At 37.8% G+C, this 12736-nt stretch overlaps 1 protein-coding gene across 1 annotated transcript in view; it reads left to right on the top strand.

The window, feature by feature from the left end:
• TRAPPC9 (trafficking protein particle complex subunit 9) overlaps positions 1–12736 on the top strand; it is a 435473-nt gene that overhangs the window by 52795 nt on the left and 369942 nt on the right. The window contains exons 14-16 of the mRNA XM_062491886.1: positions 4906–5032; positions 6626–6758; positions 8003–8166. Coding sequence (XP_062347870.1) covers positions 4906–5032; positions 6626–6758; positions 8003–8166 — 424 coding nt within the window. The remainder of the gene's footprint in view (positions 1–4905; positions 5033–6625; positions 6759–8002; positions 8167–12736) is intronic.

The following is a 12736-nucleotide window of genomic DNA, read 5'->3' as shown; positions in this document are numbered from 1 at the left end:
TCAGCTTGTTTTTCCCACAGCATTTTTCTTCCTGCTTGAGTCAGCACCTCACCTTTGCAGGATGACTGCTCATTCAGGTTTGCCTCCAATCATCATTGAGTTCTCCATTACTTGATTTAATTTTTCTTTGTCCTTTCCATGGTCCATTCACCAATATGTAACTGAACTGAAATCTACAGTCTTATTTACTTTTTAAAATTGCCCCCCTTTCTTCTGTTTAGATTTGTTGTTCTGATAGATTATTCATTTTGTGTTAAATGAAATCCAAGCTTTTGCCATGGTGCTTTTCCTACTGTGTCTTTCTGTTTGTTGAATTTCTGTTGTGATGGTAAAAACTTAATATTGAGCACAGGTTGTTAAGGAGAGTGATTCCCCCTGGAAAGGCTTCCCGAGCTTTTTCGTTAATTGAAGTATTAATGCTGAGTCCATGTAGGTTAATTGAGGTGTGCTAAAGTAAAAGGCATTGAATTTCTAGACTTGATGTGAGACTGTGGACACAAGACTTTGATTAGTATTGCTCCAATGATAAACCCTGAACAATTGATTTTCTTTGTAATTTTCTTTTATTGTTTTCAAGGATCTTGGCCCATCTTGGTTGTTTTTACTGTTAATTTCCTGTCATGAATATTCCTGATCTGGGACTCTAATTAGGTACCTATTCTTCATTACTGCCCCATTTCTGTGTTCCTTTTCTGTCTTTTTCATGTTTCTGTTTTGTCCATATAGTTAGAAGGCTGGTCCAATGAAAAGTGCATTTGTAAAATGACAAATGAAAATGTTCAGTCATGGAGCATGGAAGTGATTAGCTTCCATAATCATGTGGGTCAGTAAAGCAAAGTAGGAGAGATCTTGGGGTTGGTCAGAACAAATGCTTTAGTAAAACTCAGCAGGTACCTTAAATCAGCAGAATGACAGACAAAAATGAGCCTAACCAGAATTGGCTGTGATGGATTAGACAGAATATTCCTGCCATGCTGGTGGTGGGGTCCAGGTCACCTGGAGAAGGGATGTTCATCTGTAAAAAAGTGCCACCACTTTGTTTTTTCTGCCAGGAACATTGATTTCTGTACAGACTTGTTCAGGTATGTGGGTAATGGCCTTCGGCCCTTTTGCAGTTTGTTCTGCAGTTACTGCCATTACTGTAGTTTTCTATGCAGGAAAAAATGATATTCACATTTTAGGCCTTCAAAAAAAAGTTCCAAAACATTCTGGGAAATGTCCAGAGGATTTATTTTGTATCTTGAGACAAATGCTTAAAGCAGCAAACCACAGTACAGTCTGGGGAGATCTACTACTAAAATACAAATGAAGATGCTGTGCAAAATGTTATCTAAGATTTTAACTACTTTTTCATCTTTGCTTATCAAGTTTCTGATTAAAAGCAAAAGAAAAATAAAGCTGAGAAATTTTGAGGTGATGTTATGTATTGAGGGAAAGCATTTTCTCTGCTCTTGCTGTGGAAGGTACAGCCATAGTTCCAAGAAAGGTACAAGATATACAGACAGTGTAAACTGTATTTAATAAATAAATATCAAGAAACAAAAAATGCTGCCCTAACCCATGAGAACATTGTAATTTATAGCACATAGTTATTATTCAAGAATTAAGTATTTGTTCTGTAGTTTTCCTTCTGTTTGGGACCTGTATTTAATTGAACACAATCAAGTGTGGTATTTTGATTAATTTTGATGCTTTAAGAATGGCCATTGCTTTTTTTTTTTTGTTTGTTTGTTTTAACTTCAAAACTGTGCTATTAGTCAAGAGCTCTGCATTGATGCTGCTGGATTCAGTATCTAAAATTATGATAAATCTGGGTGTATAATCAGTCCCACAGCTTTGCTTATGATTATTTAAATTGTTTCCATGAACTGCTCTTTCCTGAGTTCACATCTTTTGCTGTCTCTGCTGTCTTGAGAGTATATTTACTTACTGCTACACTACATTTAGTGGATACTGCTTGAGTCAAGAATGTACACAGAAAGGTGAAAGGGGAAAAAGAATAAAAGTGTTTGTGTTTGGTGTTTTTCTAGGTCTGCCTAAAATAACCATATTAGAAATAGTGGGGAAAATTTCCTTTAAAATAAATATTAGGCAGTTTTTGTGTCAAGTATTTGACAACATGGTATACAAGTATGTTCAGCATGGAAACTAACTTTGAAGGTTGTGTTATTTAAAAAAAAGAATGATTGCATTTTGGGATTGGTAAGTGAAACCTAAAAAAAAGCAGTTACGTACTCATGTTATTTTAGCAGCATCCCCAAATGCTGCCATTTACATGCAAGTTGTTTTGTTCCTCTAAAACTGAAATGAGATTTGAAGTGATTAAAAGACATGCTGTGATAAAAGCATGCACACATTTATTCTAAGACAATTTAAATTGTTTTATAAGGATACAAAGAAATGTAAACACTTCTTTGTGTGTGTGACTCATACATTTCCTGGAGGAAACCTTGGATTTGGAAGATATTTTCCTATAGGGTCAGAAGGAAAAATGATTACTAAGTGATGACTACATGTTTACTAAGTATTACTACTTGAAATAATGCATAAAACTCTAAGGAAAAGAAATCTAACATTGTTCCCTACTTTTGGTGGTGTGGATGAAATATTTTAATTAATGGATGTGAGAGTACTTCAGGTTTGATTAGGTTTTCACTGTTAAACTGCAAAACTTTAGGCACCAGAGGGCAGTGTTGGGCAAATATTGCAGAATTGTCAGATTCAGCAAGTTGTGTTCTTGAAATCAGCTTTCAGACATCCTAAGAGATGTCACTGTCTTATAAAAGTCACTTGTGTGGTCTGAGTTTTAAGGGTAAGTGTCTTGATTTCAATTTGTGTCTGGAAATCTGAAGACTAGTTGATTTTTATATTGATGATTTTTTTCCCCCATTTCAGTGAGTTTTAATGCTTTCTTAATGTCTTTGCTTTTCAAAACTTCTAAGTTTTACTGTGCACTGGAACTCTGAAAGTGGGGGAATGGACTGCTGCTTTCTTGTTTTTGCACTGGTGCATTTGAAGCTCTTCAGTTTCTAGTCCAGGTATAATGTGTGGTTGGTACAGGTGTTTTGGCATTTGTGTTTGTTCTCTAAAAAATTTGTTTGTTTTTTTTTTTTTTCAAGGTTTGCATTACTTATTAGAGTATATTTAGGGGACCCTGTCAGTTTTGTTTCTTTATATTTGCTACAGCTGATAATAAACAGGACATTGGAGGCTTTGTTGGTTTTTTTATCACTGATTTAGCAGGACTTTAAGTCCTTGGATGAAAGTCTTTAGTTAAGATGAATTGTGAGTAATTCAAATGTATTTGAATATTAGGCCAAGTGATAGATCACTGGTTTTGAGACTGAAGTGAAGTTTGAAAACTTTCTCTCCCCATTTTAAAAGTGAGTTCTGGAGAATGTATGGGGTCAGCTTTTGTTTGTCTTCTAGGATTTGCTTCAGCCAAAGCAAAAGCAGCAGAATTGTGGTGAAAATTGATGGTACATCATTGTTAAAGAAAGAATGTTCATCCCATTTCTGTGGAGTGAATCCCACTGGAAGGATTAATGTGGGAGTCAAAAAGTCTCAGTGCTCTGATACACTGGGTGGTGAATAGACAGAAAGATAAAGTTAGGTTTTACTTGTGTTTTTGTGGATTGCTTCTGACAGCTGAAGTCTCCATGTGAAATGGGAGGAAACTGAAAATTCAGTAGAAATGAGCCTGTGGCAGAGTATTTACTTACAGCTCAAGTAAAATGGTGGAATGGAATTTTTTGCAGTCTCAGGGACAGAGTTCTCTAATGCAGCTTTCCACAAAGCCAGATTAGCTTTGGGTGAATGAGGTGTTGTCTCAAGAGTGTCAAGTCTACAAAGAAGTAATTGGTAGAATAAAGATGTTACAGATTTTGGGTATGTTGTGTGTTTTTTCTGTGGCTCAAACCGGGAGTTTTTCCATCTCTCTTCGCAAAAGTAGTTTGTTCCTCTTTAAAAGGGTTCTCAGTTCTCATGAAGCACTCACACAGAATTGATATTTAATCCAGTTGTACTTACTGTTTTTATTGATGGAGGTCTTTGTAGCATCTCTATTAAAAAAAAATAAAAATGTATATAGAAAAACAATGGGTAACTTTGGTTTATGTGCTTTCTAAAACCAAATTTACTTTTAACAGCACATTCTATGCTCAAGCATCTTCAATTCATTAACCAAGATTGAAGAGAACCCCCAGTCTACTAAAAAAATATAATGCTGTGTTCAGAAATTTCTTCAATGATTTTTTTTCCGCTTCATTTCTTGTTTTGTCCCCTGTTTTAAATTTAGGATGCTAAAAGATTTCTCTGACACTAAGGGAGTAACTGCAGGCATTTAGGCTTGAGAGGATCAGTTCAGCAAAATAAATGCATTATTCCAACTCACTGAAATGTTTAGATTGGATGGTTAAGCTAGACTTGCTCTGTTATCTGTAAATACAAATATTTTTTTTTTTCCTCTTAGGAAACATAGTTTGGTCAGGTAATTAAAGCTAAGTAAGATCTGCTATTGATGTTTGATTTCCATTGCCCAAAATCTATCAAATATTCAAGTTAAAGTCACAGGTACAATTAAATGTAGGTACAAAACAACACCGTGCAGATGATATCTGTGATTTTTTTGTTGTTGTTCTTCGGTATAATTTTTTATTATTTTTTCATACATCATTCCCAGCTCAGTTCCTGAAACACGTTTCCATGTTGAATACAAATCCTGCTGTAATTCTGGATGCACGCTGCAGTCACTGCAACTTAAACCCCAGAATAAGTGCTAGGAGTAAAATGGAATAAATCGTAAAAGTTTGGCTGATGTAATGCATGGAATTAAAATATAAGTATGTAGCATAAAAATGTAAGTGTATATCATAAATGGATTTATCTGTGTAATGTGTTTTTCAGGGTCTCTTGACAACTGGAGTAGAATTTGAATCTCTCCCTGCTGCCCTTTCCCTCCCTGCAGAATCTGGGCTCTATCCTGTGACTCTCGTTGGTGTTCCCCAAACCACAGGGCAGATCACTGTCAATGGTAAGGGATGGCTCCACTCACTCTTTGTTGGCAGAACAGCTTGAGTTTTACACCCCTGTGTAAACCCTGTGGGTTGCATGACTTTGTTTGCCACGTGTGTGTTCACCACTCTAAATTCTCCTCAGTAAGTAAAAGAAAAAAAGAAAAATAGGGAATCTGTTTCCTGTACTAGGCTTCATTAAAAACAGCCTGATGAATCACTTGGTTGCAGCAGCAGTAACGAGCACGTTCTTGGAGTATCTCATGTGTGAGGGGATGAGGATAATGAACTCCAGCTCCCCTTTATTAATGCTTTCATTTGGAAAGCTTCTGAGAAGGATTATTTGAACTGTTTTCTTGAGAATGCAGAAGATAATCTTGCAGTTTTTTTTTTCCTTAATTAATCGTGTTCATGTAAGATTACAGAAATTTTTGCGGATTGCTTCCGTGGAAACAATTTAGCCAGGGTGTATGGCCTGTTGCAGTCAAGATACAATTTCATTAATAAACCTAAATAAAACTGTGTTTGTAGTAAGGAAGAAAATTAAAGAGTTTTTACAAAAGACTAGCAGACCTAGAAATGGAGGCATTTGTGGAGAGGATGGATTCAACGTCTAGTAGGAGTGAATCATCCTAGCAAATCACATTTTTAAATATGCCTTCCTGGAATGCAAAATTAGGATACAGGATAAGAACCACTTTAGCATAGCTAGACACTAAAAGGAGATGGCTTTGAACTTGAAGAAACTCGGTTCTCTGAGTTTTTCTTAAGTGCTTTTGTGTCTGTTCATAAAACAGTTTTTCATGTGATTTTTTTCCTCCAGAAACTATTTCAGTAAATGTAGAATAGCATGAAAGCATTCAGAACATTTGTACTGTAGTTGTCTTCTTTGAGTTCCACATACTAAAAACACATTGCAAGCAGAGGAGTTGATTTCTGTACTTGGCAGCTTTTTGTGTATCAGTGTATCTGATTTTCCTTCAGATATAACTTGTAAGTATTTCCTGGTAAGGAGTCAGTGGGGAGGTATTTTTCTACTAAAGTGAACTTTCAGAAGGTGTGGTCTTTCATGGCAGGTGTTTGTGTTTATGCATGCTTATTTTTTCCATTAATAATTTTCTTTACAATTCTTTTATCCTTCTGGATGTAGTTGAGATTTTTTTCCTATAAACATTTCTCTGAGGAAATAGTGAACATATGTTGAAGGTTCACATGTTTTATGTACATCAGTGAATTTGGTGATGAGTTATAAAATGGTGTCCGTGCTATGACTTGTGATGTTGATCTTGTAAAGAATTCTTGTAAAGAATTCTTCTTGTAAAGAAGTTACTGTAATGCGTTGTAGAAGTCAGAGACTCTTTAAAATTTCTTTTATTTTACATGCCACAGATGCAGAGGTGAACATGTGTTATTTGTACATTGTAAATGTTGTTATATCAGGGGTTTGAAAGTCCTGTATGTATTATGTGTCCGGAGAAGATTTTCCTGTAGAGAAGGTGGTGGTTTGGGTAGCAGATACACTGAAAAGATCTGACCAGTAAACTTAGTACTTTTAGACCTGCCAGAAAACAGTAAAATTCACAACATAACTGGTGTTTTCTTCTAAAACTCAGGTTATCATACTTCAGTTTTTGGAGTCTTCAGTGATTGCCTTCTGGACAATCTGCCAGGAGTGAAGACCAATGGCTGCACTGTCGAAGTTATTCCAGCTTTGCCAAGGCTGCAGATCAGCACCTCCCTTCCAAGGTGAAAAATTAAATTAAATGCTGATTTTATTTGGTCATATTTACATGTTAGGGACATGCTTTTCCACCTGAGTGTATAATAAATGCTTGAGTAAAATAGGACATCATCTAAATCTGCATCATTTGCTTTAGAATGCAAATCTGAGTTTTTTGTTTTACTGCTTGAAACCATGAAATATCATAGAAATATGCAGAAATCATTTTGCAATATTGATGTTCTCTAAACTTTGGTTTTGGGCAAAGAGGGATGTATCAAGCCAAGAATTCACTCTTTATATCTTAACAATCCAGCCCGGGCATCACTGTTAATTCAGATCAATTATGACAGAAGAAAGAAAAAGAGAGAAAAATATGCAGAAGAAATCACTAATGAATACGTGTGCATTTATACAGTAACTGAAAGCATGATTTTTTTTTGCTTTTTAGTATTCAATTCCATGCTGCTTTTATCTCAATATGAGGGGAGGGGGAAATAAATTCCTTCTTCCCTTTCACTCCACATACTCAAATTTCAGAGCCCTGAAATAACAGTACATGACAGTACATTCTGAATGATCAGAAAATACTTGTTTGAAGTCCTTGTCACAGATCTGTTCTAAAAGACTGAAATCTGCTTCTCTTTGTGGAGGCTGCTTGTCTTGTGGTAAGAAAGGAAAGGATCAAAGGGAAGGATGGCAGAAATACCTGCAAAAAGAAGTGGAATTATTGGTCATTAATCTCAGTAACTTCGTCCTTGTATCCTTGATGCCTTCTGACCACTCTGCATTAGCACAGAAAATACTATCAGGAGTGGAACCTCTGCCCATCTGTCTTGTTCTGCAACCTTCTTCCCTCATTCATGCTCCAAGGAGTTAATTTCTAGTCGCTGACTAGATTTCACTTTTCACACTGGGAATTTTTCCCAGGATCCGCTGCTGTGAGGTTATGCCCTGCACTGTCCACTAAACCTGCTCATTGTAGTCACCTGCTCTTGATTTTTTTTTTTTTTCCTTTATCCTTCCTTACATTTTTTGCAGGTAATTTAACAAGTTTTCAGACTATGTAGAATATGTATTCTATATTGCTTGAAATCTGATTTGTCTTTTGCATAAATTATTATTTTTTGTCCTCAATGGTTCTAAAAATGGGAATGGAAAATGGTGTTTAGTGTTTCAGCAGTTGTTTCTGAGTCTTCCAAGAATAGTGAATAGAGTAACCTGGACTTCTTTTAACTTTTTCATCATAATAATTTGTCACATTTTGTAGGTCTGCTCATACACTTCAGCCTTCTTCAGGGGATGAAATCTCCACTAATGTGTCTGTCCAGCTGTACAATGGAGAGACCCAGCAGCTCATCATTAAATTAGAAAATATTGGAACAGAGCCATTGGAGAAACTGGAGGTGACAGCAAAAACAGTCAACACCAAGGGTGTGTATGCTGATTTATATTTGAAAATAATCATGCTGACTTCTTCTCTGTGAGAAGGAAGATGATTTTTGTTATATTTCTTTTAGGCCAGTTTGGAATAAATATCATAGTTCCCATTACAGAGCTGAAATAATTCAGTTTGCTTTTATTGTAGGATTATAGAAATGAAAGAGAATGTAAGAAGATTTAGAAATACGAAGGAAATTGTAGAACCATCTGTGTGTTAAAGGGTCACCTGCATTCTGGAAATCTAGATTTAATTTTAGTGTTACTTGGGGAAAAAATTCTGAGGCAATTACTTGTCAAGAGGAAGAATCTTGGGTCTAAATTATTTTCTCCTTATGTCTAAATATGCTGATTAGTTCATTAAATAAATTACTATTAGCAGTAATGTTGTCCTACTTGAGGGTGTGGATGTAAATAAGCCTGTTTCTATCTCACTCAGTGAGCAGTAAGAAGAAAAATGGAGAGAAGACTTTAAAAGACAAGGCAATAAATAAAATAAGCTATTGTGAGTTAAAAGAATAATTGAAGCTCTGGATGAAATACAGAACATCCTCTGTGTACACTTAATTGTCTTGAAATACTCTGTCCATGTTAGTATTAAAAAGTAGTCTCATAAGTGAATCCTGCATTTGTTTTGCAATGCTTTTTTTTTTTTTTTTTTTTTTTTTTTTTTTTTGGTTTGTCCTCTGAGGGATTGTTATGAAAATGATCTTAACAGAAGTACTGAAGGTGACAAGCAGCACGATCTTTACTGACAGTAGAAATACCTTATTTTATTGCAGGTTTTATTCTGTCAATGCCAGAGAGTTAAAATACAGTGTGATACCTTGTGATTTCTGTTCATTTCAGTATTCAAGCTCATGATTTTTTTATAACAGAGTATCCCCTTCTCCACAACCTCAGAGAATAGGAGTTGCCAATCATCTCAAAATAGATTTTCAGTCTGAGACTTGTTACCAGGAATAATTTTAGGAGTTGAAATGTACAATGACTTACTGTTCTTATTTCAGAAATTCCAACATGCTCCTCCTGGGCCAGGGGCTGCGTGTATGGAATGGAGAGGCCAAATACAGCACTCAGGTGAAACAGAGAAATTTATGTATTAAATAGTGGAATATATATGGGCCTGTGGATCACATGTTAATCAGAGTTTTTATACATAACATTACGTAGTTAATGGGTTCACAGTGTTGAAAAAGAGACTCATGCCAACTTTAAAACCATCTCTTCATGACAACTTTTGTTAATAACAGTGAGGGGAAAAGGAGAATAGTTGATAGAATCATCTCTAAGTTCAGTAAAACTTTTAATTGTACTTCATCCTGTATTTTCTTTCTCTCTAGATGATGTTTATGATGAACCCCCTTTGTGTATCTGACAGTGTCTTAAATGTTATTAGGCATGATAATTATCTATCAGAAAAAAGAAAACAACTGATGAGTGAGCTATAAGCATGCATACTCAAAACAAGCAACTTAAATCCCTATCTCAGAAAAACAGAAGTAAGAGTGAGTTTGAGAGGCACCAAATGCTACTAATTCTGACAGTGTGAGAACTCTGCCATTGAAATCATGCAATCAGAAATGTCTGTGTGGGCAGGGACCTCTGGAAATCATCTTAATCTTCTTTAGAAAGCAGAACTTAAGGTGATCCAGGGTCCTGTCAAGGAGAATGTTCAGTTTCTTGTATTGTCTCACAGAATTGAAACGCACCCCTGTATTTGGAACTGTGTGCTGGAGAGGAGCTGTTGTATTGGAGGAAAAAAAAAACACTTAAATGTGACTTTTTAAATGACTTTGTGGAAACAATGTAAAGCACTGGAAAAGGATGTCCATGGCAGAAGAACTAATCGTCTGTGTTAAGCATGCAATAATTACGTTATTTCAAGTGTGATTGCATGGAGATGTTGCAGAGTATCACAGAATCAGTCACTGAATGGTTTGGGTGGGAAGGGACCTTAAAGACCTTGGAATTCCAGTTCTCCTGCCATGGGCACCTTCCACTATTCCAGATTTCTCAGAGCCCCATCCAGCCTGGCCTTGAACACTTCCCGGAATGGGACAGTCATAGCTTCTCTGGGCAGTCTGTGCCAGGGCCTCACCACCCTCACAGTAAAGAATTTCTTCCCAATACTTAAGCTAAACCTGTCCTCTGTCAGTTTGAAGCCATTCCCTCTTGTTCTGTCACTACATGTCCTGTCCAAAGTCCCTCTCGAGCTCTCTTGCAGCTCCTTTGGGCACTGGACAGGGCTCTAAGATCCACCCAGAGCATTCTGTTCCCCAGGATGAGCAACCCCAGCTCTCTCAGTCTTCATAGCAGAGGTGCTGTGATCAACTTAGCGGCCTCCTCTGGACTTTTTCAAATAGGTCTTTCTTGTTTTGGGGATGGATCTTTGCCTTTTTTCATGGGCTCTCTTCTATTTTAGTTATGACCATGAATTGATACAAATGCATGAGGCTGGGCTGACAGTACAGTGAGATGGGATTCTGGTGGTCAGCAGGGAGCTAAAGTAATGTCAGCAGCTCCACTGCTCAGTGAATACATGCATGGAACTCATGGGGATACAACATTAAACCATCTCTAACAGCAACACAAACTCATGGTGTTACACATCAAGTTGAGAGCATGTGCAGGTGTCCATAGTGAATTCATAAGTTGTCTCTTGGCTGTTTTGTACTCCTCTTCACTGAAATGTGTCTGTCCAAACTGCTCAAGGTCTCCTTGTAAGCTGGTACTCACCTTCATTTGCCTGACCACAGCTTGCCAGCCAGCTCAGGACCCCAGGAGAAGCTGTTGGCCACTTCCAGCCAAATGTAAAGAGCTTTCAGTCAACCTTTGTTACACCTGATTTCCTTTGGTTGTTTTTGTCTTGGCAGTTGCTTGTGAATCTCTTGTAGCTGCTGCCTGCCTGACCCATTTCCCTACTTTCTGTTTCTGGAGCTTTTAGTACAAAGATGAGTACTGTAAATGGCAAACATCCTCTTTTTCACTGTTGTTGGTTTAATAGCCAGTCACTGTCCTTGAGGAAGCCAACTTCTCTGCCATTGTTTTGAGTGCTGTCATGTTAATAAGAACCTCTGGAGGTAAGACTTTGACACTTGCCTTCCCTTCTCTTCTGTCACTATCAGGTGCAGCTCTTTGGGTTTTCCAGTCTGGCCCTCAGATAAGAACCTGCAGCTCCCCCTGTGCAGTTCATAAAGGACATCTCAGGGTTTTGAGTCCTTCAACAGCTGTGTGTTATGGAACAGATCCTGAGGCAGATCAGCAAGAGGAACTTGTCATGCTGCCACAATAGACACGTCTGTCATGGCTTTTAGTGTCTCACTGCACCCCTGAGCCAGGCTGGGGCATCTGTAGGTTGGACATCACATGTCCCACTGTTAGGGTCAGCTCTGTGTCACCTTACACTGTCCCTCACCAGGTCAGCAGTGTAATCCTTTTTTTGGAAAGATGACCTGTGCAGCTGAGCTGGATGACTTCCCTTTGGCTCCAGTCAGCTCCTGTTAGAGGCTTGTTGTGTCTCAGATAAGGGAGTGCAGTCTGATGGCTTTGATTAAACCAACTATTTGGTCCACTCAGAGGCAAATATAACCCTGGTGTTTTAAACCTGAGACTTCAGAAGAGCCCACTAGGCAATCTTAGCACAAGTGGTGAGCCCAGCTACAGACATGGAATCAACCTGGATGAAGCAAAATCCTCACTCATGTTTCCTAGAAGTGACTGACCTCAGGAATTTAAATGCAGAGAAACAGATTCACCTGTTCCAGCTGTATTCTTCCCATGGCCTTTGAACACATCTGCCAGGCCACAAATGAAAAATCTACTCTGAGGTTCAGGAAAAACTGTGAATATCTAGGACTAGATCTGTTTACCTTTTTTTTCCTAAAGAAATCTTTGTAAATTCTTTCAAATTGGAGTTGGGTTATTTTGGTGGGTTGACCCTGGCTGGATGCCAGATACCTGTCAAAGCTGCTCTGTCACTCCCCTCCACAAATAGCCAAAAAAGAAAATATAATGAAAGTCTCATGAGTTAAGGAGCAGGAGAGATCACTCACTAATTACTGTCACAGGTAAAACAGACTCACCTTGGGGATAGTAATTGATTTTATTGCTAACAAAATTGGACAGGAGTAAATAAGAAGTAAAATATATCTTAAAAACACTTCCCCTCACCGCTCCCTCTTTCCCAGGATTTCCATCCTGCCCCACAGTGGCACAGGGAGGTGGGCATGGGGGTTGCAGTCAGTCCACCACACCTCATGCTGCTGTTCAGGGAGAGGAGACCTTCCCCCTGCTCCCATGGGCTGCAGAGGAATCTCAGCTCTGGCACCTGCAGCATCTCCTGCCTCTTCTCCAGTGATCTGTGGTGTCTGCAGAGTTGTTACTTACATATCCTTACTCTCCCTGAAAGTACTTACTTCTGTGCAATGACTTCTTTCCTTCCTAAAAGCGTTACCACGTTGGAAAGAACATAACAAGTCCTGCAGGTTCTTTTGTATCTAGCAGGTCTAGGAGAATTTAAAATGTATGAATGCCAATGCCCCTGCATTTAGAACTGATAGTT

Source organism: Cinclus cinclus, chromosome 1 (assembly GCF_963662255.1).
Source record: "Cinclus cinclus chromosome 1, bCinCin1.1, whole genome shotgun sequence".
Taxonomy (NCBI): Eukaryota; Metazoa; Chordata; class Aves; order Passeriformes; family Cinclidae; genus Cinclus; species Cinclus cinclus.
This window is presented reverse-complemented; position numbering and strand designations above follow the sequence as displayed.